This window comes from Aethalodelphis obliquidens, unplaced genomic scaffold (assembly GCF_003676395.1).
Source record: "Aethalodelphis obliquidens isolate GAN/ISIS:26980383/991018 unplaced genomic scaffold, ASM367639v1 scaffold42, whole genome shotgun sequence".
In the NCBI taxonomy this organism is placed as follows: domain Eukaryota; kingdom Metazoa; phylum Chordata; class Mammalia; order Artiodactyla; family Delphinidae; genus Aethalodelphis; species Aethalodelphis obliquidens.
The window spans coordinates 13,209,927-13,236,521 of NW_020837986.1; the positions used below are offsets into that span (position 1 = coordinate 13,209,927).

The 26,595-nt window shown below is 45.1% G+C and overlaps 1 protein-coding gene across 1 annotated transcript in view; it reads right to left on the bottom strand.

The window, feature by feature from the left end:
• TTLL9 (tubulin tyrosine ligase like 9) overlaps window positions 1-26,595 on the bottom strand; it is a 38,796-nt gene continuing 12,201 nt past the window's right edge. The window contains exons 4-11 of the mRNA XM_027078082.1: window positions 18,947-19,015; window positions 16,985-17,075; window positions 15,386-15,426; window positions 14,437-14,524; window positions 3,756-3,814; window positions 2,752-2,948; window positions 584-697; window positions 1-31 (exon numbers count right to left, since the gene is read on the bottom strand). Of these exons, the coding sequence (XP_026933883.1) occupies window positions 1-31; window positions 584-697; window positions 2,752-2,948; window positions 3,756-3,814; window positions 14,437-14,524; window positions 15,386-15,426; window positions 16,985-17,075; window positions 18,947-19,015 (690 nt within the window). The remainder of the gene's footprint in view (window positions 32-583; window positions 698-2,751; window positions 2,949-3,755; window positions 3,815-14,436; window positions 14,525-15,385; window positions 15,427-16,984; window positions 17,076-18,946; window positions 19,016-26,595) is intronic.

Consider the following 26,595-nt stretch of genomic DNA (forward strand, 5'->3'; position numbering starts at 1 on the left):
TCAAACTTTTGCCAGAATAATTGGGGAAAAGTTAATACGGAGGAAAGAGATGAGAGAGAGGGAAGTGAGAACAGACAAACCAGCCAACACTGCCTGAGCCATTCCTGAAGTCAAACCCTGGATCTTTCTATTATATACACATCATTATATCAATAAATAGCCTCTTACTGTGCACTTTCTGTGAGTTACACACTTTATAATAAATTATCTTGGTAAATTAATCTAACAAACCTGAGAGGTAGATAGATATGAAATCTCCCATTTTACAGATGAGAAAACTGAGGCTCAGAGAGGTGAAGTGAGTGGTTCAGGGTCACACAGTCAGGAGATATTGAGGAAATCCTGCTGGACCAAATCTCAGTAAGCTGTAGTTGGCCTGCTCTGCTGGGACAGGGCTGAGTCCCTGGGCCAGGATCTGACCCTGTGTGGACATTGCAGTTTCTCCATCTGTAGAATGCTGGGGCGGGGTGGACAGAGCCATCTCTGAGGGCCTCTCAAGTCCCAAGGTTCTGAGTTCTCTATCCTCGGTGGGAACCCTGATGGTCAGGTACAGGGATGCATGAGCAAGGTTGCTCTCCCTCACCTGGCCTCCATGTCCACGATGTGCAGGGTGTCTTCCAGGAGGCAGGTCTTGAGCTCATAGTCCTCCTGGCTGCTGGCTGTCAGTGATGGGGATGCATTGACCTCCAGGAGCCACCTGCGGAGGGAAGGGAGTAGAGAATCTTAAGTGTACCTGGTCCCTGAGGCCCCTGGAATTTCACTGAGAGGCTGGATAGGGTGCCTGGGTCTCACCCTCAATTCAACCAGGGCTGCTCTCTCCACATTTCCATTTGAAGAAAGGGTTCAGGGGCTAAAACTTTCTTTTTTTAATTAAATTTATTTATTTAATTTTGGCTGCATTGGGTCTTCGTTGCTGCGCGCAGGCTTTCTCTAGTTGCAGCGAGCGGGAGCTACTCTTCATTGCAGTGCGCAGGCTTCTCATTGCGGTGGCCTCTCTTGTTGCGGAGCACGGGCTCTAGGCGTGTGGGTTTCAGTAGTTGTGGCACGCGGGCTCAGTAGTTGTGGCTCGCGGGCTCTAGAGCGCAGGCCCAGTAGTTGTGGCGCACAGGCTTAGCTGCTCCGCGGCATGTGGGATCTTCCCGTACCAGGGCTCAAACCCGTGTCCCCTGTTTTGGCAGGCAGATTCTTAACCACTGCGCCACCAGGGAAGCACAAAACTTTTGAAAACAACTGTCGCAAACTTGGGCAGTTCCAACAGGGTCCAGGTGGTGACTTATAGGAAGCAAGTTGGTGGGGGTAAGAATGATTTTGCTGCCCTCATGCTTGTTATCGCTTTTCCTTCTTTCAAAAGAGCTGTGAGTACAAGAAAAACTCCTTTCCTAGTGAAACTTTGCCCATAAATGGCCTGACACGTCAGGGGGTGGGGAGTAGCAGGGAGGGGTAGGGACTGTGGTGAGCCGGAAAGAGCATTCCATGTCTAAAGGGGTGGCTATGGAGGCTCTAGGAGAGCGTTGCCCTGTGAGAATGTGAACCCAGAATTGCAAGATCCTCTGACTTTCCCAGAAAAGCCAAAAAATCCAGGTTTTTGTGTAAACATCTTCCAGTTATTGGAGACTGTCAATGAAAATCAACCAAATGCAAAAACATCGGGAAGGCCAAACTCAAAGTGTCTGCAGGCCAGAAGCAGCCCAAGGGCCGCCAGCCTGCAACCGCTTGTTTTGTGCAACCCTGTCATTTTACAGACAGGAATCTGGGGCACAGAGAGGGCAGGGCTCACCCAGCAGGTCAGTGGGAGACTAGGGCCCCCTTTCCACTATTTTCTGCCTCCTGCCAAGCTTGTTTCCCCTTTCAGTGTCCACTTTAATGCCCATAGCACATCTTGCATCCCCGGGGGCAAGGGAGAGAGACCCGCTGGTGCCCGGCCCCTGTTTCTCTTGAACTTGGGCCCGACTTAGGTCTTGCTCTAGGGCTCCTACTCCTAGCTCAGAAAGCCCCTCAACAGCTATACAGTGACCCTGGGGAGGGGGTTGGGTCCAGGAACCTCAGTGCTGTGGGAGCAGCTCAGCCCAGGAACATGGACCCTGGGCCTGGCTCAGCCCTTGACTTACTGCATGACCTCAAGCTGCCTCAACAACCCCACTGGGCTTCTGTGCCCTGTTGTATCACGTAAGGGCCATCACTGTGTTCCCTGATAGTTCAGGTTTGTTCTACTCATCAGCTCAACCTCCTCGTGGGCACTGGGAGGGCACAAAACTCTTGGCAGGGATCGACATGGTAACAGTACTTCCTTACATGGCACTTTGCATCCTCAAAGCACCAGGGCTAACAGAGGGGAAGCTTCTTGCCTGATAGGAGGGGAGGATCGCTGACTCAGCAGATGCTCAGCAAAGGCCTCAGTGCCAGGCATGGGGCTCAGTACCTCACTTCTTCCTCATAACGATCTTACAGACAGAGTGACCGTTTTATTTTATTTTTTAATATTTTTTGGCCGCACCGTGCGGCATGCAGGATCTTAGCTCCCTGACCAGAGATCGAACCCGTGCCCCCTGCAGTGGAAGTGCAGAGTCTTAACCGCTGGACCGCCAGGGAAGTCCCACAGTGACCATTTTATAGACAGGCAAGCTGAGGCACAGAAAAAGAAAGTGTGCCCCACTGGGAAGTGGCAGAGCTGAGCTCAAACCCGGGCAGTCTGGGTGCAGAGTGTGTAAAACATCCCTCCAGGCTCTCCGGGCCGTGAGCCCATCCACTTACGGCTTGAGGTCCTGGTCTATGAGGATGTCATAGCCATACAGCTCGAAGCAGTGCTTGTCGCTGATGATCACCTTCTGCACGCTCTGCAGGCTTCTGATGAAGATGTTGTCCATGTCACTGAAGAGCGTCTCCACTGCCGTGGGCCCATGCTTGGATGCCAGATACTGCCGGAAGCGCTGCAGCATCCACTTGCAGCCCTGGGACCCCGCCGCCGGGTTGGGAGAGGGAGCCTCGGTCAACCCGGACCTGGCCCATCCAGACCATCATTTACCATCAGCACAGCCCCTAGGCTTGGACGAGAGGGGCCCAGCCCTGAGTCCTGTGATTAGGAGAACCCCAAGTGTGTCCCTCCTTGAGGGGTGAAGATTCTACATGCCCAAGAGCCTGTGCCTCTCTTTCTAGAGCACAGCCTGCTATCCACCACCCCAGAAGTCCCTGACCAAATGCCCTGCACCAGTTTCCTCCCTGGGCCTGCCCTTATGCAGACAGACTGCCCTGACCATTGTGCAGCCCAAGGCCCAGGGAGTCACCAACAGCTTGCTGTTTTGTGTGTATGTGTGTGTGTGTGTGTGTGTGTGTGTGTGTGTGTGTTTGAAGGAAGCCCCCTCGGGGTGATGGGGAGCTGGGGACCATCTCTTCCTGGGCTCTTCTGTTCTGGCTTTTAACTCTGAAAAGTCTGAGTGTTCTAAATATGAACCTGGCCTTGCAGGTTATTAGATAGACAGATGATAGATGAGAGATGATAGATAGATAGATAGATAGATGATAGGAGTATATCTGTCAAGGTAGGAGGATACAACACATTTTTTTAAACAGTGTGTTCATTTGATTTGTAACTTAAATATTTAGACACATGACGTGTGGGCCTCCATTTGTACTCTTGCCCTGGGCCCTGCAAACGGGAAGGGTGATCTGAACTCTCTTCGGCTCCTTGGTATCCCTCCTCCTCCCCCCAGCCCAGTCCCAGAGGCCATACCTGGAGGGCAGAAGCCCAGGTTCCTCACCTTCTTTGGGTGGTAGTCAGGAGACGTCTTTTGCACGGCGACATTGGTGAGGTGGACGTCTGCCAGAGATTAGTGGTCAAGGGCCAGTGCGGACAAGAAGGCGCTGAGCCCTATGCCATGTAGCCCCCAGGGACCGAACTGAGACCCTTGCTTGGGAAGTGATGGGAGAAGGCCACCAAACAGCCCAGAGGTCACATGCGGGGGCTTTGGAGTCAGATGGGCTCGCACTCCTGAGCAAGTCACTTAACCTCTCTGAGCCTGTTTCCCCACCTATTAAATGGGGGCGTGTAGTAGTATACTGACCTCACAGGGTTATCTGAAAAATCAGATAAGACGCTGTGTAGAAGCACCTCTTACAGTGCCTGGCGTGGCTAATATTAGATTAGGATTGTTCCACTCAAGAGGATAGAACACTTTCTAACATGTAGAAAGACCAAGCACAGAACAGCCATCTCAGGACATTCTGAGCTCTCTGTCACTAGAGGGGCTCAGGCTGGGTGGCCACTTTGCAGGAATATCAGAGAAGTGACCCAGCATTGGGATGGGGTCATGTTGGCCGCCTTTGAAGTCCCAGCCCTGAGAGTCTGCTTTCGGTATCATTACCATCGTCACCACCAGTAACATCGGCAACACTTTGAGGCTTACAGAGCATGTTCACACACTTCAGCTCATGTATTCCCCAAATCATTCCCATCTCACAGAAGAAAGCTTCGAGGCTCAGAGAGGATGACAGCCACTCAGAATACCCCTTCTCAACATCCTCCTCCACATAGCTAAGTAAGATGGATCCCCAAAACCTTGTGTAGTGACAAGACATAACTTTCACTTGGACTTGTTGGTGAGACAGGCTGAGACCTTTTGCTGCAGTGCTTGCACCTGGATACACAGAAACTATAAGGGACTAAAAATAACTGCATGCATGCGCAGTTGGGGCAAGTTATGGACAACAAGATACAAAGAGACCAAAAAGCCCAACTGCCACTTCTGAAGAGCCAGGAGCAAAAGCAGAGGGTCGGGAGCAAAAGCAGGGTATTGCACATGCCCCCTACACACCACCACCACCAAAGCGTTGGGCAAACCACCTAAGCCACCCTTCTGGCCCGACCCCTGGACACACCCCTACCCTCATCCCATATAAGGAACCAGCTCCCCCCACCTTGGTGAGTAAGGGAACTTGTTACTTGTTCTTGCCCCCCACTGCTGCAGCAGGGGCCCCAATAAAGCCTTGGCTGAATTTCTTCTCTGGCCTCTGATCAATTTCTATTGATTGAGGAGGCCAAGAACCCTGGTTGGTAACATTGGGACATTTCACACATGCGGAGGTAGAGGCTCTAGGTCACTGACCCAAGTCTAATTCCCCTAACACGTATGTTTCTCCATATTTGTGGCATATTGGACAGGGCTTCAGCCTCTCCAGAGAAGGTGGGTATTCTCTGTAGCACCATTTTCCTAGAATGTCTTCTTTAGGGCTTTTCAAAGACCTTTTTTTTCCACATTTGTCTGAGAGATTTTCTGCCTTAATTTCAAAAGAATAAGCACATAACAAACCACTAAAAGGAAGAGAGCCCTTACATTTTTGGTCAATTGATTTTCGAAAAGGGTGCCAAGACAACTAAGTGGTGGGAAGCAAAGTATTTCCAACAAATGGGGTGGGGATGCCTCAATATCCATGTGTGAAAGAATAAAGTTAGACCCCTTTCTCATACCATAGACAAAAATTAACTCCAAATGGACCACAGACCTAAATATAAGAGCAAAAACTATAAAGCTCTTAGAATAACATTTAGGAATAAGTCATTGCAACCTTGGGTTAGGCAGAGCTCCTTAGCTGTGACAACAAAAATACAGGTGAAATACACACAGAAAAAACTTTTGACAAAATTCAACATTGATTTATGATTAAAAAATTCTCCAGAAAGTGAGCATAGAGGGAACCTACTTCAACATAATAAAAGCCATATATGACAAACCCACAGCAAACATCATTCTCAATGGTGAAAAACTGAAAGCATTTCCTCTAAGATCAGGAACAAGACTCTCACCACTATTATTCAACATCATTTTGGAAGTTTTAGCCACAGCAATCAGAGAAGAAAAAGAAATAAAAGGAATCCAAATTGGAAAAGAAGAAGTAAAACTGTCACTGTTTGCAGATGACATGATACTATACATAGAGAATCCTAAAGATGCCACCAGAAAACTACTAGAGCTAATCAATGAATTTGGTAAAGTAGCAGGATACAAAATTAATGCATAGAAATCTCTTGCATTCCTATACACTAAGGATGAAAAATCAGAAAGAGAAATTAAGGAAATACTCCCATTTACCATTGCAACAAAAAGAATAAAATACCTAAGAATAAACCTACCTAAGGAGGCAAAAGACCTGAATGCAGAAAACTATAAGATACTGATGAAAGGAATGAAAGATGATACAAACAGATAGAGAGATATACCATGTTCTTGGATTGGAAGAATCAACATTGTGAAAATGACTATACTACCCAAAGCAATCCCTATCAAATTACCAATGACATTTTTCACGGAACTAGAACAAGAAATTTTACAATTTGTATGGAAACACAAAAGACCATGAATAGCCAAAACAATCTTGAGAACGAAAAACGGAGCTGGAGGAATCAGGCTCCCTGACTTCAGACTATACTACAAAGCTACAGTAATCAAGACAATATGGTACTGGCACAAAAACAGAAATATAGATCAATGGAACAGGATAGAAAGCCCAGAGATAAACCCATGCACCTATGGTCACCTTATCTTTGACAAGGAGGCAAGAATATACAATGGAGAAAAGACAGCCTCTTCAGTAAGTGGTGCTGGGAAAACTGGACAGTTACATGTAAAAGAATGAAATTAGAACACTTCCTAACATCATACAAAAAAATAAATTGAAAATGGATTAAACTTACCTAAATGTAAGGCCAGACACTACAAAACTCTTAGAGGAAAACATAGGCAGAACACTCTATGACATAAATCACAGCAAGATCCTTTTTGACCCACCTCCTAGAGTAATGGAAATAAAAACAAAAATAGGGCTTCCCTGGTGGCGCAGTGGTTGAGAGTCCGCCTGCCGATGCAGGTGACACGGGTTCGTGCCCTTGTCCGGGAAGATCCCACATGCCGCGGAGCGGCTAGGCCCGTGAGCCATGGCTGCTGAGCCTGCACGTCTGGAGCCTGTGCTCCGTAAAGGGAGAGGCCACAACAGTGAGAGGCCCGTGTACCTCAAAAACAAAACAAAAACAAAAATAAACAAATGGGACCTAATGACACTTAAAAGCTTTTGCACAGCAAAGGAAACCATAAAAGCAACTGACAAAGGATTAATCTCCAAAATATACAAGCAGCTCATGCAGCTCAATATCAAAAAAACAAACAACCCAATCCAAAAATAGGCAGAAGACCTAAATAGACATTTCGCCAAAGAAGACATACAGATGGCCAACAAACACATGAAAAGATCCTCAACATCACTTATCATTAGAGAAATGCAAATCAAAACCACGATGAGGTATCACCTCACACCTGTCAGAATGGCCATCATCAAAAAAATCTACAAACAATAAATGCTGGAGAGGGTGTAGGGAACCGTCCTGCACTGTTGATGGGAATGTAAACTGATACAGCCACTATGAAGAACAGTATGGAGGTTCCTTAAAAAACTAGAAACAGAACTACCATATGACCCAGCAATCCTACTACTGGGCATATACCCTGAGAAAACCATAAGTCAAAAAGATACATGTACCACAATATTCATTGCAGCACTATTTATACAATAGCTGGGACATGGAAGCAACCTAAGTGTCCATCGACAGATGAATGGTTAAAGAAGATGTGGCACATATATACAAGGGAATATTACTCAGCCATAAAAAGGAACGAAATTGAGTTATTTGTAGTGAGGTGGATGTACCTAGAGTCTGTCATAGAGTAAGTCAGAAGTAAGTCAGAAAGAGAAAAACGAATACCGTATGCTAATGCACATATATGGAATCTAAAAAATACAGTACTGATGAACCTAGTGGCAGTGCAGGAATAAAGATGCAGATGTAGAGAATGGACTTGAGGACACGGGGGGAGAAGGGGAAGCTGGGATGAAGTGAACCAGTAACATTGACAAATATACACTACTAAATGCAAAATGGATGGCTAGTGGGAAGCTGCTGCATAGCACAGGGAGATCAGCTCGGTGCTTTGTGACCACCTAGAGGGGTGGGGTAGGGAGAGTGGGAGGGAGGCTCAAGAGGGAGGGGATATGGGGATATAAGTATACATATAGCTGATTCACTTTGTTGTACAGCAGAAACTAACACAGCATTGTAAAGCAATTATACTCCAATAAAGATGTAAAAAAAATTATATTGAGATTAGAAAAAAAGCACAGGTGGCAATAAAAAAGTAGATAAATTGGACTTCATCAAAATTAGAAACTTTTGTGTTTCAAAGGACTTTATGAAGAAAATGAAAAGGCAGTGCGCAGAGGATTTTTAGGGCAGTGAAATCACTCTGTATGATACAATATGATGGATACATATCATTATATGTTTGTCCAAACCCATAGAATGTACAACCTTAATGTAAACTATGGACTTTGGGTGATTATGATGTGTCAACATAGGTTCATCAATTGTAGCAAATGTACCACTCTGGTGAGTGGTGTTGATAGTGGGGGAGGCTATGCACACATGGGGGAAGGGGGTATATGGGAAATCTCTGTACCCTCCTCTCAATTTTGCTATGAACCTAAAACTGCTCTAAAAAATAGTCCTTAAAAAAAAAAGGACAACCAGGGACTTCCCTGGCAGTCCAGTGGTTAAGAATCTGCCTTCCAATGCAGGTGATGCAGGTTCGATTCCTGGTTGGGCAACTAAGCCTGCATGCCACAACTAGAGAGAAGCCTGCGCACTGCAACGAAGAGCCCGCGCTGCAACAAAAAGATTCTGTGCGCCTGCAACCAAGACCCGACCCAAAAATAAATAAATAAATAAACATTTAAAAAAGAGAAAACAAACAATGGAACAATATATATTAAAAAATATAAAGGACAACCCACAGAATGGAAGAAAATATTTGTAAATTGTGTATCTGATAAGGGAGCAGTATTAAAAATACATTTAGAAACTTACAGCTCAACAATAAAAAAGACAACCTAATGAGAAAATGGGCAAAGGCTTTGAGTAGAAATTTCTCCAAAGATTTACAAATGGCCAGGAAGCACACAAAAAGATGCTTAACATCATTAGTCATCAAGGAAATGCAAATCAAAACCACTTCACATCCACTAGTGTGGCTATAATAAAAAAGGACAGATAATAACAAATGTTGGCAAGGATGTGGAGCAACTGGAACTCTCCTACCATGCTGGTGGGAATGTAAAATGGTGCAGTGCTTTGGAAAATAGTTTAGTGGTTCTTCAAAAGGTTAAACATAAAATTACCATGTGACCAGCAACTCCACTCCTAGTATATACCCAAGAGAAATAAAAACATATGTCCACACAAAAACTTGTACACAAATGTTATAGCAGCATTATTAATAATAGCTCAAAAGTAGAAACAACCCAAATGTCCATCAACTAATGAATGGGTAAATAAAATGTGCTATATCCATACAATGGAACATTGCTTAGCAATAAAAAAGGAATGAAGTACTGATACAGGTTATGACATGGGTGAACTTTGAAAACATCATGCTTAATAAAAGAAGATACAAAAGACCACATATTATATGAATCCATTTATATGAAATGTCCAGAATAAGCAACATATAGAGTAAAAAGTGGTTGCATAGGGCTGGGAAGTGGGGTTGGAAGGAAATGGGAAACGACTGCTAATGAATATGGAGTTTCTTTTGGGGGATCGTGAAAATGTTCTAAAACTGAATGTGGTGATGGTTGTGTGAAGATGATAAGAACCCAATGAGTTGGGACTTTACTGGTGGCGCAGTGGTTAAGAATCCGCCTGCCAATGCAGGGGACACGTGTTTGAGCCCTGGTCCAGAGGATCCCACATTCCGCAGGGCAAGCCCATGTGCCACAACTACTAAGCCTATGCTCTAGAGCCCAGGAACCACACTACTGAGCCCATGTGCCACAACTACTGAAGCCCACGCACCTAGAGCCCATGCTCTGAAACAAGAGAAGCCACCAAAATGAGAAGTCTGCACACCGCAACGACCCCACTCGCCACAACTAGAGAAAGCCCGTGTGCAGCAACGAAGATCCGACACAACCATAAATAAATAAATAAATAAATTAATTTTTTTTAAAAAAGAACCATTGAGTTGTATGATTTAACTGAGTGAACTGTGTAGTATGTGAATGTATCACAATACAATTGTTATTTAAAAAAATGGAAAAAGAGGATGTTCAGGCAAAGTGAGTTACTGGCTTTAAGAGGGGAAATTGCTCCCTTGTGATGGAGGAAACACTCACATTTCTCCGCACACTGCTCCTGCCTGCGGGGAGGAGAAGTCAGGGACTTCCCTAGTTTCCAGGGAGAAGCAGAGGCTAAAGGAGGAGAGTGGGTGACTGGTCAGCTGACCTCAGAGCCTCCCCTCTCCACAGATGGACCTGAAACCAGGTTCCAATGGACCAACAAGCTAAGTGGCAAAAAGTAAGCAAACAAACGGTCCAATTCATAGAGAAGTGGAACTGATTAGCTGTGAGATCTTCAGGGGGAAAAGGATTTTCTTATCTTAGAAATGACAATAGAAATCACAGAGGAAATCAGTGGATATAGTCAACTATGTGAAAAGGAAATTAATCAGATGTCAAGGCAAAAAAGAAAGGCAAACATGACTAGAGAAGATTTGTAACAAATATGACAGGGTAATGTTTTGTCACGTGAAAATCACGCATAAATTGTTAACAGTAAAATTGTATGACCCTAATAGAGAAATAGATAAAGGATATGAAAACATAAAAGAAAAAATATAACTGGTAAAAGACCATCTGGGAAAGTGCCCAAAGTTTCTAGTAATAAAAGATACACAATTTTAAAGGGATGTAAATGGGGGAAAAATGCAAATTGGAAGAGATGCAAATTCTAAGGCAAAAAATCTGCTTCCCCATCAAGTCAGTTACATTTTTTTAAACCTTTTTATTGGGAAAAAATTTAAAACCCACAGAATACTTGCAAGAATAGTACAATGAATTCCCATATATGCTTCACCTATATATGCCAATTGTTTTGGAAATGTGTTTTTTTTTTAATAAATTTATTTATTTTTGGCTGTGTGACGTCTTCGTTGCTGCGCACGGGCTTTCTCTAGTTGTGGCGAATGGGGGCTACTCTTCATTGCAGTGCGCGGGCTTATTGTGGTGGCTTCTCTTGTTGTGGAGCACAGGCTCTAGGCATGCGGGCTTAAGTAGTTGCAGTACACGGGCTTAGTTGCTCTGCAGCATGTGGGATCTTTCAGGACCAGGGCTTGAACCCGTGTCACCTGCACTGGCAGGCAGATTCTTAACCACTGAGCCCCAGGGAAGCCCTGGAAATGTGTTTTTTAATTGATCGTCCCCAGTACTGGGGAGCTGGGATGAAATGTCAGTGGGAAGGTAAAAATATGAGGAAATCTTCTGGAAAACAATCTGGCCGATGCCCTTGACCCAGTATTTATACCCCTGTGGCAACATACAAAGGAATAAATTTTAATATAGTAAAAGATTTATGAAAAAAATATGTTTCTTTGCAGCATTGTTTGTCATAACAGGAAGAAATTGACTACTTCCCAAATGCCTGCAGCAAGTAGGATTAGTAAACCAGTAAATCTATTCAGTGGAATACTTTATAACTAATAAAAAATGTCTATAAGGAAAATACTTAAATAATGTTCAGTGAAAAAAAGGTTATACTTATACAGTGTGATCACTCATATATAAAAGGCCAAACAACAACAAAAAACCTGGGAGGAAAGACATCAAAAAGGTAAGTAGTTATTCCTAGAAAGTGTGACTAGAAAAGGTTTCTTTTCCTCCCTCCCCCCTTTTTGTACATTTCTGTATTTTCTGATTTGTCTTTAAAGAGCTATACTTTTATTATGAAGGCTATATCCTTTAAATGTTTTATTCTCTTTACTATTAAAGTAATTCATAGCAGTTATAAAGAACAGTTCATAATATAGAGAAATGTGTAAAGTTGACAGTAAACGTTTCCTGACCTGATTCTAATCCTCTGAATTTTTCAAAGTTAATAGATTCATGAGTATCCTTTCACACTTTCTTCTAAACAGAAACGTACTTCCCTAAAAGCAAAAATGGGATTGTAAACGCACCCCAGTTCTACACCGCACATGTTTCCACCTCATGGTCTGTGAGATACATTGGGTTTTTGTTTGTTTGTTTTTCTTGGCAGAGCTTTGCAGCTTGTGGGATCTTAGTGTTCCCAAACAGGGATGGAACCCGGGCCCTCAGCAGTGAAAGCGCAGAATCCTAACCACTGGACCGCTAGGGAATTCCTGTAGGTACTTTTCCATGACATTTCAGTCACCTCATTGTATTCAACAGCTACACAGGATCCTGGAAATGCTTTATCATTCATTTCACCGTCCCTCTAGGGTGGGTTAAGCTGTTTCTGCTTGTTTACCACTACAGTGTTGAGGTGAATATTTTTGTATTTTGGGTGTGTGTATATGCATATATGTATTTGAATAATTGTGTGTAAACTCTATATGTTATATATATTTATTTAAAGTCAGGTTAATAATATTATATATTATTATTTTGTGATCCCAAGTTGCTTTATTATTTTAAGTTGCTGTGTTTCTAAGGCAAATATGGCAAAATATTAATATCTGCTAAATCTGGATGGTAGATGCATAGATTTCTGTTACAGCCTTTCCGGCAGTTTTCATAGAATTTAAATATTTCAGTATTTAAAAATTAAGAACAATTAAAAGAAGGGATGGAAAATTACGTGTATTCACTCACTGTGAACACAGCAAAGGCTCATTAAACAGAAACTAGCCCTGGGAGAGGCCTCAGTTTAATAAGGCCCCATGATGCCTGCAGATAAGCAAACACTTTTAAATGGGGGTCGGGAGACCACTAACGCGTACTGAGTAGTCATTCTGGGTTAGGCATTGTCTAAGTGCTTTACACGTATCATTTAACTTTAATAAGAAATGAGGTGGCAAAAAATGAAAGTAAAGTAAATGTGATGAGTTGCATATGGTAAAGGCTTGTTAGAATCACAAAATAAAACAAACATACTGGAAAGGCTGAAGTTGGCTAAATAGAAAGAAACAAATTGTAGAAAATTCTCAGGAAGGCCTAAGCCCTTCTATCATGTAGGGAATGTATTATCTTGGACAGACACTTAATTGAATAATGAAATTAAGGCACAGTGATGTGAATCGACTAAAAGCATCAGTTGGATTGCCCAAGCCAGAAGCTTGGCAACATCACTTGTCATTTCCACCTCTCCCATATGCAGGTGATCTAGTCGTGCTGATTTATCTCCTAAATATTTCTGATCATACCCCTTTTCCTCTGATGCTCATGTCTGAAAATCTTAAAAACAATCTTTGATGTTTATATTTGAACCAGATAATACATTCACATAGTTCAAAAGTCAAAAGGTATAAAAATGTATATAAGGAGTATCTCCTTCCCACCCCAGTCTCCACCTGCCCATTTCTCCTCCCAAAGGCAAATTCTGCTTCCTGTTTCTTCTACATCCTTCCAGAGATATCTAGGCACAGATAAAAACATATACAGAGATACACTTTTTTGTGTGTGTGTGTGGTACGTGGGCCTCTCACTGTTGTGGCCTCTCCCGTTGCGGAGCACAGGCTCCGGACGCGCAGGCTCAGTGGCCATGGCTCACGGGCCCAGCCGTTCCGCGGCATGTGGGATCTTCCCGGACCGGGGCACGAACCCGTGTCCCCTGCATTGGCAGGCGGACTCTCAACCACTGCACTACCAGGGAAGCCCCCCCATTCCTTTTTAACAGGTGTATAGTACTCCACTGTATAAATGAGTAATTCATTTAGGTATTTTCTTTTTTAAAAAATCTCACAACAAGGCTGTGCAGTGAATAACATTTAACCCCCTCTTTTACTATATTGTTAGTGTACCTGCAGGATAAACTCCAGAAGGGAATTGCTCGGTCAGAGGGTCTGTGCATTTGTCTTTTGATAATTTGCCAGATTGCCTCCTAAGCGGTTGTACCAGTTCACATTCCACCAGCAATGTATGTACTCCCCTAGCCTCGCCAATATAGCGTGTTATCAAATTTTTCATATCTGTCAATTTGATGGGTGAAAAGGACATTGTATTCAAGTGAATGAGTGAGCCAATAACTAGGCATGTAAAAGGATGCAAACATTCTCCAAAGGGACTCAAACACTCCTATCCTATGAACATGAATCAATGTGAAATGATCACCAAGCAGAGAAGCCTGGGGTGAGTTGCTCTGAGTGGAGCAAGGCTGCTCTCCTCAGATCACTGGAGGATCCCCCACCTCCACAAGATTGTAAGCTCCGGAAGGGAAGTGACCAGGGCTATCTTGTTCACTGCTGTATCTCCTGTGCCCAGACCAGAGCCTGGCACTCAGCAAACATCTGTGCAGTGAATGAGTTATCTCAGGACCAGCCAGGGGACAGGCAGAGCAGGGTATGTGGAGAACACTTAGGGGTGGGGGGTGGGATGCCAGGATACACTGGTCATCAATGCTGTTCAGTGTGAAGCGGGTGTTGGAGAATCGGGCGAAGCCGTCCCGGTACAGCCAGGCTCGCAGCGGCATGTACTGTGGGGGAGGTGGAAATGGAGAGAGAGAAAAGGGAAGGGGAATCAATACCAGCACTTTCACAACTCCTAGCTTTTGCACCTGCTGTTTCCTCCGCCTGGCATGCCCTGCCTTCTCTCCCACATCATCCTTCGTGAATCTGCTCAAACATCAGCCTCCTTTGATTCGATCCCCCTCCTTCCCTGGAGGTAGAAGTAAGGGTAGGGAGATGCAGAAGGGAACAATTTTAGTGGGTGTCTTCTCTGCTCCGCTACCACATGTGACACCCACCAGCTCACGGTGTGTCCATATTCCCCACCAGACTGTAAGCTCCAGGAGGACAGGGGCCGAGCCTGTCTTGGACACCCTTATATCCTGTTCCCAGCAGAGAATATTGCACCAGGAAGATTTAAGTGTTTGTTGAATGCATGGGTGGAGGGAGTATAGCACCTCCTTTGTTAAGAGAGTAGGATGCCTGGATCCAAGTCCCAGCCCTGCCACTCACCTCAAGCAAGTCACTCAGTCCCTCTGATCTGTTTCCTTATCTGTCAAATGAGGCCAATAAAAGATCCTACCTCCCTGGTTATTAGGAGGACTGAATGAGATAAAACCTGCTAAATACTGGGCCCGGTTTTCAATACATGCTAGCTGTGGTTACCATGGACGACTGAATGAATAAAGAAGGAAGGCAGAGTGACAACCCAGTTGCTGGGGTCTCTGAGACGGCAAAGCTTGGATCTGTTTACCCACCCCCTGCGCTCTCCCAGGCAGGTTAAACCAGACAGCTCACACGGGTGCCCCCAGAATGGCTTCTGCCCCTGTCCCCCAGTCCAACTGTCCCTTCCCCGCCACTGGAGGAAGGCACCTGTACTGGTCACTCACCGACATCACCAGCACGTAGACACGCAGGTCGAACTTGCGGCCTGTCAGGCAAGGAAAGAATTAATCAGTGTAATGAATATTGAACGTGTACCATGCTAGGTTTGGGGGATACAACAGCTGACAGGCAGATGTGAATCCCAGTGTGCCACAGGAGGTACCGGGTGCCTGCCTAGCCCAGAGGGGGCGGGGCCTTCGCACAGGAGGAGCTGCCTGAGTAGAGGCCCAGAGGCGACAAAGAGCTTGGTCCAAGGGCAGAGTGGAAGGAGATGTGAGTGAGGTCAGCAGAGGCCAGGTCATGTGCAGTTTTTGGATTTTGTTCCACCAACCATGGGAAGCTACTGAAGGGTGTCCGATCCCTCTGGCAACTGTGTTTGGAGTAGAGCGAAGGGGGCCAGAGCAGTGGGCATCAATGCGGAGGCTGGCGTGTTGCCCTGGAGGGAGAGGACAGTGTTTGGAACTGGGATGGAGGTGGCCAGCAGGTTCAAAAGCTGCATGGGAACTTGATGGAGAACCAGATGTGGGAGGGAAGAGAGGGACGCTCCCAGAACGGTCTCCACCTTCTGGCTTGGGGGTGCGAGGGCTGCGTGCCCAGGGGGAGGCTGGTGGTTGAGCCAGATGGTGGGGGGAGGACAAGGGGTAGATTTTAGTCCTGTTGGATTTGAGTTGCTGAGAGATGCCTGCGAGGGGATGATACAGGCTGCAGGACATCAGGGTCTGGGGTGCGGGGCAAGGTCTCGGCTGCAGGCAGAAAGCTGGGAGTTACTGGATCTGGGTGGTGGTTAAAACCACGCAAGAGGATGGGGTCACTGGGAAAGGGAGGGGTGGAGAAGACACCACGGACTGCCCCGGCGGAAGGACATTTCCTGAGGAAGTGAGAGGAGGTAAGTGATGTCGTCCCTTTCGGAGCACTGGCTCCTCTCAGACCAGACCCTCCCAAGACGCCCCTCCTCACATACTGCCTGATGTGTCTGTACTTCACGGCCCCTGTGTGGGAAAAGCAGAGGTGGAGACGGCCTGGGGAAATCCAAGAAGCTTTCATGCGCCATAGCCTGGTTCCGCCTCAGGCCCTTGGCCCTTACAGCTCCCCGGGCCTCCAAATCTACCCACGGGTGACTCCTAGCTGTCATTCAGGGTTCAGCTCCCGTCACCTCTGCAGAGAGGCCCTCCCTCACTCTGCACTTGATTTACTTCCTAACACTCGCCGCTGTGTGGAACTATCTTACTTCTTTGTTTCTGGTTTATTGCTGTCTGCTCATTGGAGTGTAAGCTCCAAGAGAACAGGGTGGGCCAGCACCCTGGACGATGGTTGGCACTGACTAGGCACTTTGTAAATATTTGTTGGATAAACGCATGAAGGAGCTGGTTCTTGAAGAATGAAGAGGATTTTAGTGAACCAGGAAGGGAGAGGGAAGGGCATGCCAGGCAGGGGGAACCTTAGGGGCAATGGCTGGGAGGTGGGAGCATGCAGGCTGGGATTCTGTCTTTGCACCCCATCATGCCTGGTGTCAGGCTGAGCCCACGTTGGGCTGCTAATCAAGGCTTGTTGACTGACTGACCGACCATCCCATGGAAGGGCAGGAGCAGAGACAGCCATCTTACCTCCTATCAGGTAGGGATTTTCGATGTAATGCTGAGCTACATAGTTCTCCACGGGAATATCATCTTTCTGGTCATCAGAACTTCTTGTGGCCTAGTTGTAATAATAATTGTTATTAACATTTTTTCGCATTTCCTGTATATGAGGCATTGTGATAGGCACTCTACTTGGGGGTATATGATCTGATCCTTAAATCAACCCTGTCGGGAAAGTACTAATGTTATTCCCGTTTTACAGATGAGAAACTGAAGCACAGAGAAGGGGAGTGACTTGCCCATGGTAACACAGCCAACTGGTGGTACAGCTGGGAAGTGGACCCACACAGGCTGGGCCCAGAGCCTGGGTATTTAGCCTCTAGATCTGTGCTTCCCAGTAGGGCAGCTACTGGCCACATGTGGCTATGTACATTTATATTTAAATTGATTAAAAGGAAATGATGTTACGTGCTACAATATGGAGGAAACTTAAAGGCTTCATGCTAAGTGAAACAAGCCAGACATAAAAGGACAAATATTGTATGATTCCACTTATACGAGGTACCTAGAGTAGTGGAATTCATAGAGACAGAAAGTAGAAGCGTGGTTGCCAGGGGCTGGGGGCAGGGGGGCAGGAGGGAATTAGTGTTTAATGGCTACAAGTTTCAGCTGGAGAAGATGAAAAAGTTCTAGAAATGGATGGTGGTGACTGTTGCACAAAACTATGAATGTACTTAATGCCATTGAATTGTACACAAATAGAGTTAAACTGGTAAGTTTTATGTATATTTTACCGCAATAAAAGAGGAAATAAATTAAAAATCCAGTCCTTCAGTCGCACTAGCCTCATTTCCAGTGTTCAGTATATCAACATGTCGCTAGTGGTCAGGGCATTGGAGAGCACAGGTGTGCACCATTCCCACCACTGTAGAAAGTTCCGTTGGTCAGTGCTGCCTGGAGTACCACCCAGGCCTCCAAGGACATTCCTCTCCCTTCTCTACTTGCTAATTCTTTGCAGGCCAGCCCAGCTCAGGAGGATAGCATGCTCCTTTTCACCTCACCATCTGCAAAGCCCTTTCCCACCCACTGTCCCCTTCACAGTAACCTTGTGAGAAAACCGAGGCCCAAAGGCAAATGTCACACACCTGGTAAGGTCACACAACAGCCAGGGGCAGTGAGCGCTGGAACTCAGGGCTTCTGGGCCCAAGGGCCAGAATTTTCTACACCTACCACCATCCCCACCCCCAAGCTGCTTCAATATCGAGGCAGCCAGGTCTTCTCTTTCTGGGACCCAGGGCTACCCCCACCTATACTCATGTGGCTGCCAGAGGGGTTGACAGCGCTCGGAGCCGGCTAAGCCCCCAGGCTGGTGAGCTTCTTCGCGGCGGTGCCCCGACAGTTCCATGGGAGGAATCAGGACACACGGTGGGGAGGAAAAATTCATTTATTGAGCACCTGCTGTGAGCTGCTGACACGGTAGGTGCCCGTTGTGGAGTTCTGTCATCCTGCCCCTCACACCCACCCTGCACATTATCATCCCTAAGGGGCTCAGCAGTTTCCCCAGGACCACACAGCTGCTGAGGCAGGATTGGGACCAGGATTTCTGCTGTGACAAAGACGGGGTTGGGGGAGGGAGGGACCTGCCTCGGGCTCAGTCCAGGACCTGGAGGAAGAGTTAGCCAAACTCTCTGCAGCCAGGTGAGCAGGAAGCCCAGGAAAAGAATGCACCGTTCTCTTAGACATATTAACTCACTGATTCACAGGGGCACAGAGAGGTGAAATGACTTGCCCAAGGTCACACAGCTATTAAGTGGCAAGGTCAGGATTTGAACCCAGGCAATTTGGCTCCAGAGACCCTGCACCCATAGGCAGGCCTGCAGGCAGAGCTTCTTGGCCAGCCCTCCAAGCTTTGAGGGCAAGGAGGAGGGGTCCCTCATCCATGCAAGGGCAAAGGAGGGTTTGGGGAGGAAGAGGGAGGGGCAAGCTCACCTTCTTCCAGTCCATGATGTCCTTCAGCCTCCGGAAGAGGAAGATGCCCTTCCCCTGCGACCGGGCTACCTGGGGTGGGGGTGAGGGCAGAAAGGTTGGCTCTCAGCTCTGTGTGGTTCCCTGTTGGCCCCTGGGCTTGGGGGCCTGGGGCCCCTCCCCAGGGGCCCCTCCCCAGCATTTTTCTGTTTCCGTCCCCGAGGGCCCCCTAGCTGTCCCTGAGGAATGGCCCAGCCCAGCGTTGAAGGGGTTGGGACAGAGAAGGTGCTAAGCATGGTGGGAGGGAGAGAGGGAAGTGGGAAGGAAAGTGAGAGACCGACTGAGCTCACAAAGGCACACAATTGCATGAATAATACAAAGGAGCAGACAATTAAAAAGCCATTTCTAACAGTCCTGGGAACACATCATCCACTTCTTTTTTTGGAAATCAATTTGCCTTCCTAATTAGATTTTGCTTCAGCTAATACTGCAATCAGCCTGCCTTTATTGAATCCCAGCATGGATAATTCAAAGCTTCACAGAGTCTAGGGGTTGGGAGAATCTTTCATACCATGCAGGGCAGCAGGCACCAAAGGCATTGCTCCCTCTGTGACATCCCTCCATAATGGTCACCTGCCTGACCTTGCACATCCACAGTGCCAGGGAGCTCACTACCTTACCCCGCCCCTTGACAGCCCATTCCACGGCAGGATAGCTTTATTAAGCAGTCATTTCATCCAGAAGGTACCTATTAGATGCCTACTCTGTGCTTGGCTTTATGCTACAGCAGTAACCCAGACCTCATGGAACTTTCACAGCTTAACCTGTGTTAAAATTCGCCTGCCTGGTTCTGGCCTCTAGGCCTCCTACAACAAATCTGGTTCCTGGGCCTCAGAACAGCCCTTTGGTTATTTGCAGCCCCTGAGCAAGTGCCCCGGAGCCATTTTTTCTCCAGCATAAATGCACCCAGCCTGAGCAAACTCTCATTTCGTTCTCATCTCCTCTGAGCATGGCCCAGCTGGTCAAAGCGAGGCTCTTGGTACGATGTGAGGCGGGCAGGGCCATCAGGCATGGTCGCGGGTTGTTGCAAGAAGGGCTTCCAGCGGTGGGGGCAGTGGGAGCTAAAAACCTAGCCCTGCTCTGCCTGCCATGTTGTGCACCCTGGTTCAGGGTTGTGTGTGCCCAGAAGATGGGGTGCCCAAAATACTGGAGCACTGGCAGTGGGGCAGGGCCAGCCACACGTGCACAGCTCTTTTGGAAAACAATTACTCAGTGTGCATCCAGGGCTTCCAACGGTTCACAGCTGTGCAAAGACTTGACTGGGCACTTCGCGAGAGATGACCCAGAGTAAGCAATGAAAAGGCACTGACCCATAGTCTTCAGGGAAACGCAAATGAAAACCCCAATATGATAGCACTACACACTCCCCAGGAATGGCTAAAAGTAAAGGCAGACACTACCAAGTGTTGGTGAGGATGTGGAGAAACTGGAACGCTCACACACTGCATTGTTGGGAAACTGTTGGGCAGCATCCACTAAAACTGAAGGCAGGCACCCCTGTGACCCAGTGATTCCTCTCCTAGGTAACTCCGTGACAGAAACGTGTGCACGTGGGCATCCATGGACATGCACGGCAATGTCCAAGCAGCACAATTCATAATAACTCCAACCTTGAAACTCTCAAATGAATAAATATTCTCTCAATGGAATAGTGTACAACAATGCTTAACAATTTACAGTTACCCACATCAGTATGGATGAATTGCACGGACATAATGTTGAAGGAGAGAAACCAGACACAATGTAGCTGTACTGCATGATTCCAATTATATAAAGTCCCAAAACAGACAAAAAGAACCTATGCTGTCAGTGACTGGGGGTGGTGGGTGGAAAGGGGTCTGGGGGAGCTGCTGAGGGGCTGGCAATGCTCTGTGTATAATCTGGGTACTAGTGTTCACCTTGTGAAAATTCATCAAGCTATATCCTTAATAATTTGGGAACTTTCTGTTTTATTAAACTTCAATTAAAAAAAATTTTTTTAACAGTTCATACCTTTTGATCTAGGAACCGCCACCCCCACCCCTGTTGGTTGACTTCCCTAAAGCCATTCTACTTCCTCTTGTTCCTGACTGACAAAGCCCACCTCTCAGGATGGAGGCTAGAAAGACCAGATACTTGTTTTCCCAGCCTCCCTTGCAGCTAATGGAAACCATGTGACCCGTTTTGGCCAAAGAGACCTAAGGAGATACCTGCTTGGGGCTTTGAGGAAAGAATTTCATCCTTGTTAAAAATATTAGGGTTGGGGAGAGATTGGGGGTGGGGGGGAGAGAGAGAGAGAGAGAGAAAGTGTCTGCCCCTTGTTCAAATGCTGCATCTGAGGAGGTGATACCTGCAGCTAAAACAGCCATCTCACATCCATAAGGTGACAAGTTTGATGACAGAAACCCAACAAACTGAGGAGGCAGAGTGGACAAAGAGAAGAAGCCCGGGCTTTCAATGGCACCTTTGAGCACATCCCTAAACCTGGAACTGCCTACCTCCAGCTTTCTTGTTATATAAGATAATGAAAAGCCTTTATTGTTTAAAGCCTTGTTAGTCACTGACATGCCTATTCCAGGAGATGTCCTGGAATAATCCTAAAGAGTGGAAAATAAACTTCCTGCGTGGTGATATATCAGAGTTGTTGAGACTGGAAATCACCTAACATCTAGCCCCACCAGACTGTCGTTTCCAAAAGCAATCACAACGATATTCCCAGTCCCACATGTCTTCCACAACCTTGCTAACCACCACCTTCCAACAAGAGGAAAGTCAATGTCCGTTCCCCTTGAATCTGCGTGAGCCTTCAGGACTGTCTCAACTAATTGTGTACAGCAGAAGTGATGCTGTGGGAATTCCAGTGCTGGGTCATAAAAGGCAACACAGCTTCCACACAGCTTTCTCTTTGGAGATGGTCACCCTTGGAACCCAGCCACCATGCTGTGAGGAAGCTCGGGTCATGTGGAGAAGCCCACACTGGGGGCAACTGAGTCTTCCAGCCCCCAACCCTGGCTGAACTCCCAGCCAGCAGCCAGCACCAACTTGCTAGCGGAGCGAGTGGGTCAGCTTGGCAGTGAGTCCTCCAGCCCTCAGTAAATCCGCCCAGGTAGATGCTGGAGCAGCCATGAGCCTTCCCTGTCAAGTGCTGCCCAAGCCGGAGGCTCATGAGCTAAATAAGAGATGATTGTTGTTTCAAGCCACGGAGTTTGGGGACGCAGCAACAGAAACAGAACTTTAGAGGAATAGTTCCTAAACAATGGTAATATTAGAAGCTAATACTTCTCAACAATGAACCAGGCACAAGGATTTTACACACATTTCCTCATTAAAGCTTTATTTTTTTCACCTTGCATTTTCTTTTTTTTTTTTTGTCGGTACGCGGGTCTCTCACTGCTGTGGCCTCTCCCGTTGCGGAGCACAGGCTCCGGACACGCAGGCTCAGTGGCCATGGCTCACAGGCCTAGCCGCTCCGCGGCATGTGGGATCTTCCCGGACTGGGGCGCGAACCCGCGTCCCCTGCATCGGCAGGCGGACTCTCAACCACTGCGCCACCAGGGAAGCCCTCTATTTACTATTTTACATTAAAATTTTCTGACATATCAAAAGCAGAGAATAGTACATACTCAATACACAAATTCAAAATTATCGAACTTTCATTTTAAAACAAATCCCAGATGTCATGTTATTTCACCCTTACAGACTGTGTGCATCTTGTTTTCAAAAAATTGACAGTCTGCTATATAACCATAATACCATTATCATAAAAGACATAATTAATAATGATGTCTTAGCGTCTGATTCTTCAGTCCATAATCAAATTCCCCTGATTATCTCAAAAATGTCCTTTTATAATAGGTTTAAGTCCAGACCTAAACAGCTCCCTACATTGCATTTGGTTGTTATGACACCTAAGTCTCTTTTAATTGAGGACAGTCCTCCCTCCTTTCCCCTGCCATTGACTAGGTGTACAAACCAATTGTCCTGTGCACTGTTCCATATTCTGGGTAGGTCTGTTTCCTTGTAGCACCATTTAAAGTATTCCTCTTTTCTTTGTATTTCCTATAAATGAAACTTAGCTCTAGAGGTTTGGTTACATTCAGGTTCCCCTTTTTGGCAAGAATACACAGCTGGTGCTATTCCGTCACAGTTGTCTGTTTGCTCCACATCTAGAGATGCTAAGATTGACCAGCTTGCACCTTTTTCAACTTCACGTTCTATCCTGAGCATCTCTCCATTTCAGCTCGTATAGAATGTCCTGGTTCTTTATTATGGCTACATAGATCCCGTTGGGTGAAAATAACAAAGTGATCATTCCCTTGAAAAGAATACTTCATCTCAATTTATTTGTAAAGATGATCATAAAAGACCCATCGAGGTCTATGATTCTTTAATTATGTGCAACAGAAGTTTGCTTTTTAAAAGGAGCCCTTGAATGTATTTTTGGTAAAGAAGTCTGTTGTATTGTAATTAATTAGTTTCTGAATTCTGTCTAGAAAGTCATATCATGAATTTTCTTAAAGGACAGTTGAGTGTTGGCTATAATTATGTGGAGGGATAACTACAAGAAAACTATTGCATATGATACTACTATAGAAATGGTTTTGCTTTTTTCCCTTTGTCAACAGGAAAAGGGACAGAAAATCTCAGACTCCTTAAAGATAGCCTCCAAACACCAAAGGGAAGCACTGGAATTATGTGTAATTAGAATTACGCATTTATAGATAACTAAGGGGCCACCTGACAAAATTCATAAAATGGAAGTGAGAGAATTTTACTGAGGAGACAGGAAAACATGGGCGATAGAGATGGGATCACCTGGAAAAACTCAGTCCAAATAGAATCTACACTATAGAATGGGGGAGCCGCAGTGGAATGGATACTGGGGAGACAGTAACGCCCACTAAAGCTGGAATCCTATATGTACTTAATTTGAATAAAAATTCTCTCTTATTTAAATCACAGCATCTCAGTTAGGTTCCATGTACCATTAGTCCCAAAGTTTTGCAAAGGTAGACACTGAGGTTGGATATAAATTATAACAAGCTACGCAAATTTGGTTTTTTTTAAATTTAATTTTATTTATTTTTTTATACAGCAGGTTCTTATTAGTCATCCATTTTATACATATTAGTGTATACATGTCACTCCCAATCTCCCAATTCTTCACACCACCACCCCTGCCCCACACCGCTTTCCCCCCTTGGTGTCCATATGTTTGTTCTCTACATCTGTGTCTCAATTTCTGCCCTGGAAACCGGTTCATCTGTACTATTTTTCAAGGTTCCACATATATGCGTTAATATACGATATTTGTTTTTCTCTTTCTGACTTACTTCACTCTGTATGACAGTCTCTAGACTCATCCACGTCTCTACAAATGACCCGATTTCATTCCTTCTTATGGCCGAACAATATTCCATTGTATATATGTACCACATCTTTATCCATTTGTCTGTCAATGGGCATTTACGTTGCTTCCATGACCTGGCTATTGTAAATAGTGCTGCAATGAACATTGGGGTGCCTGTGACTTTTTGAATTATGATTTTCTCAGGGAATATGCCCAGGAGTGGGATTGCTGGATCATATGGTAATTCTATTTTTAGTTTTTTAAGGAACCTCCATACTGTTCTCCATAGTGGCTGTATCAATTTACATTCCCACCAGCAGTGCAAGAGGGTTCCCTTTTCTCCACACCTTCTCCAGCATTTGTTCTTTGTAGATGTTCTGATGATGCCCATTCTAACTGGTGTGAGGTGATACCTCATTGTAGTTTTGATTTGCATTTCCCTAATAACTAGTGATGTTGGGCAGCTTTTCATGTGCTTCTTGGCCATCTGTATGTCTTCTTTGGAGAAATGTTTATTTAGGTTTTCTGGCCATTTTTGGATTGGGTTGTTTGTTTTTCTAATATTGAGATGCATGAGCTGTTTATATATTTTGGAGATTAATCCTTTGTCCATTGATTCGTTTGCAAATATTTTCTCCCATTCTGAGGGTTGTCTTTTCGTCTTGTTTGTAGCTTCCTTTGCTTTGCAAAAGCTTTTAGGTTTCATTAGGTCCCATTTGTTTATTTTTGTTTTTATTTCCATTACTCTAGGAGGTGGATCAAAAAAGATCTTGCTGTCGTTTATGTCAAAGAGTGTTCTTCCTATGTTTTCCTCTAAGAGTTTTATAGTGTTCAGTCTTACATTTAGGTCTTGAATCCATTTTGAGTTTATTTTTGTGTATGGTGGTAGGGAGTGTTCTAATTCCATTCATTTACATGTAGCTGTCCAGTTTTCCTGGCACCACTTATTGAAGAGACTGTCTTTTCTCCATTGTATATCCTTGCCTTCTTTGTCATAGTTGACCATAGGTGAACCATTGGGTTTATCTCTGGGCTTTCTATCCTCTTCCATTGATCTATATTTCTGTTTTTGTGCCAGTACCATATTGTCTTGATTACTGTAGCTTTGTAGTATAGTCTGAAGTCAGGGAGTCTGATTCATCCAGCTCTGTTTTTTTCCCTCAAGACTGCTTTGGCTACTGGGAGTCTTTTTTGTCTCCATACAAATTTTAAGACTTTTTGTTCTAGTTCTGTAAAAAATGCCATTGGTAATTTGATAGGGATTGCATTGAATCTGTATATTGCTTTGGGTAGTATAGTCATTTTCACAATATTCATCCTTCCAATCCAAGAACATGGTATATCTCTCTGTTTGTATCATCTTTAATTTATTTCATCAGTGTCTTCTAGTTTTCTGCATACAGGTTTTTTGTCTCCCTAGGTAGGTTTATTCCTAGGTATTTTATTCTTTTTGTTGCAATGGTAAATGGGAGTATTTCCTTAATTTCTCTTTCAGATTTTTCATCATTAGTGTATAGGAATGCAAGAGATTTCTGTGCATTAATTTTGTATCCTGCAACTTTACCAAATTCAATTGATTAGCTCTAGTAGTTTTCTGGTGGCATCTTTAGGATTCTCTGTGTATAGTATCATGTCATCTGCAAACAGTGACAGTTTTACTTCTTCTTTTCCAATTTGTATTCCTTTTATTTCTTTTTCTTCTCTGATTGCCATGGTTAGGACTTCCAAAACTATGTGGAATAATAGTAGTGAGAGTGGACGTCCTTGTCTCGTTCCTGATCTTAGAGGAAATGCTTTCAGTTTTTCACCATTGAGAATGATGTTTGCTGTGGGTTTGTCATATATGGCCTTTGTTATGTTGAGGTAGGTTCCCTCTATGCTCCACTTTCTGGAGAGTTTTTATCATAAATGGGTGTTGAATTTTGTCAAAAGTTTTTCTGCATCTATTGGGATGATCATATGGTTTTTATTCTTCAATTTGTTAATATGGTGTATCACATTGATTGATTTGCATATATTGAAGAATCCTTGCATCCCTGGGATAAATCCCACTTGATCATGGTGTATGATCCTTTTAATGTGTTGCTGGATTCTGTTTGCTAGTATTTTGTTGAGGATTTTTGCATCTATATTCTTCAGTGATATTGGTCTGTAATTTTCTTTTTTTGTAGTATCTTTGTCTGGTTTGGTATCAGGGTGATTGTGGCCTCATAGAATGAGTTTGGGAGTGTTCCTTCCTCCACAGTTTTTTGGAAGAGTTTCAGAAGGATGGGTGTTAGCTCTT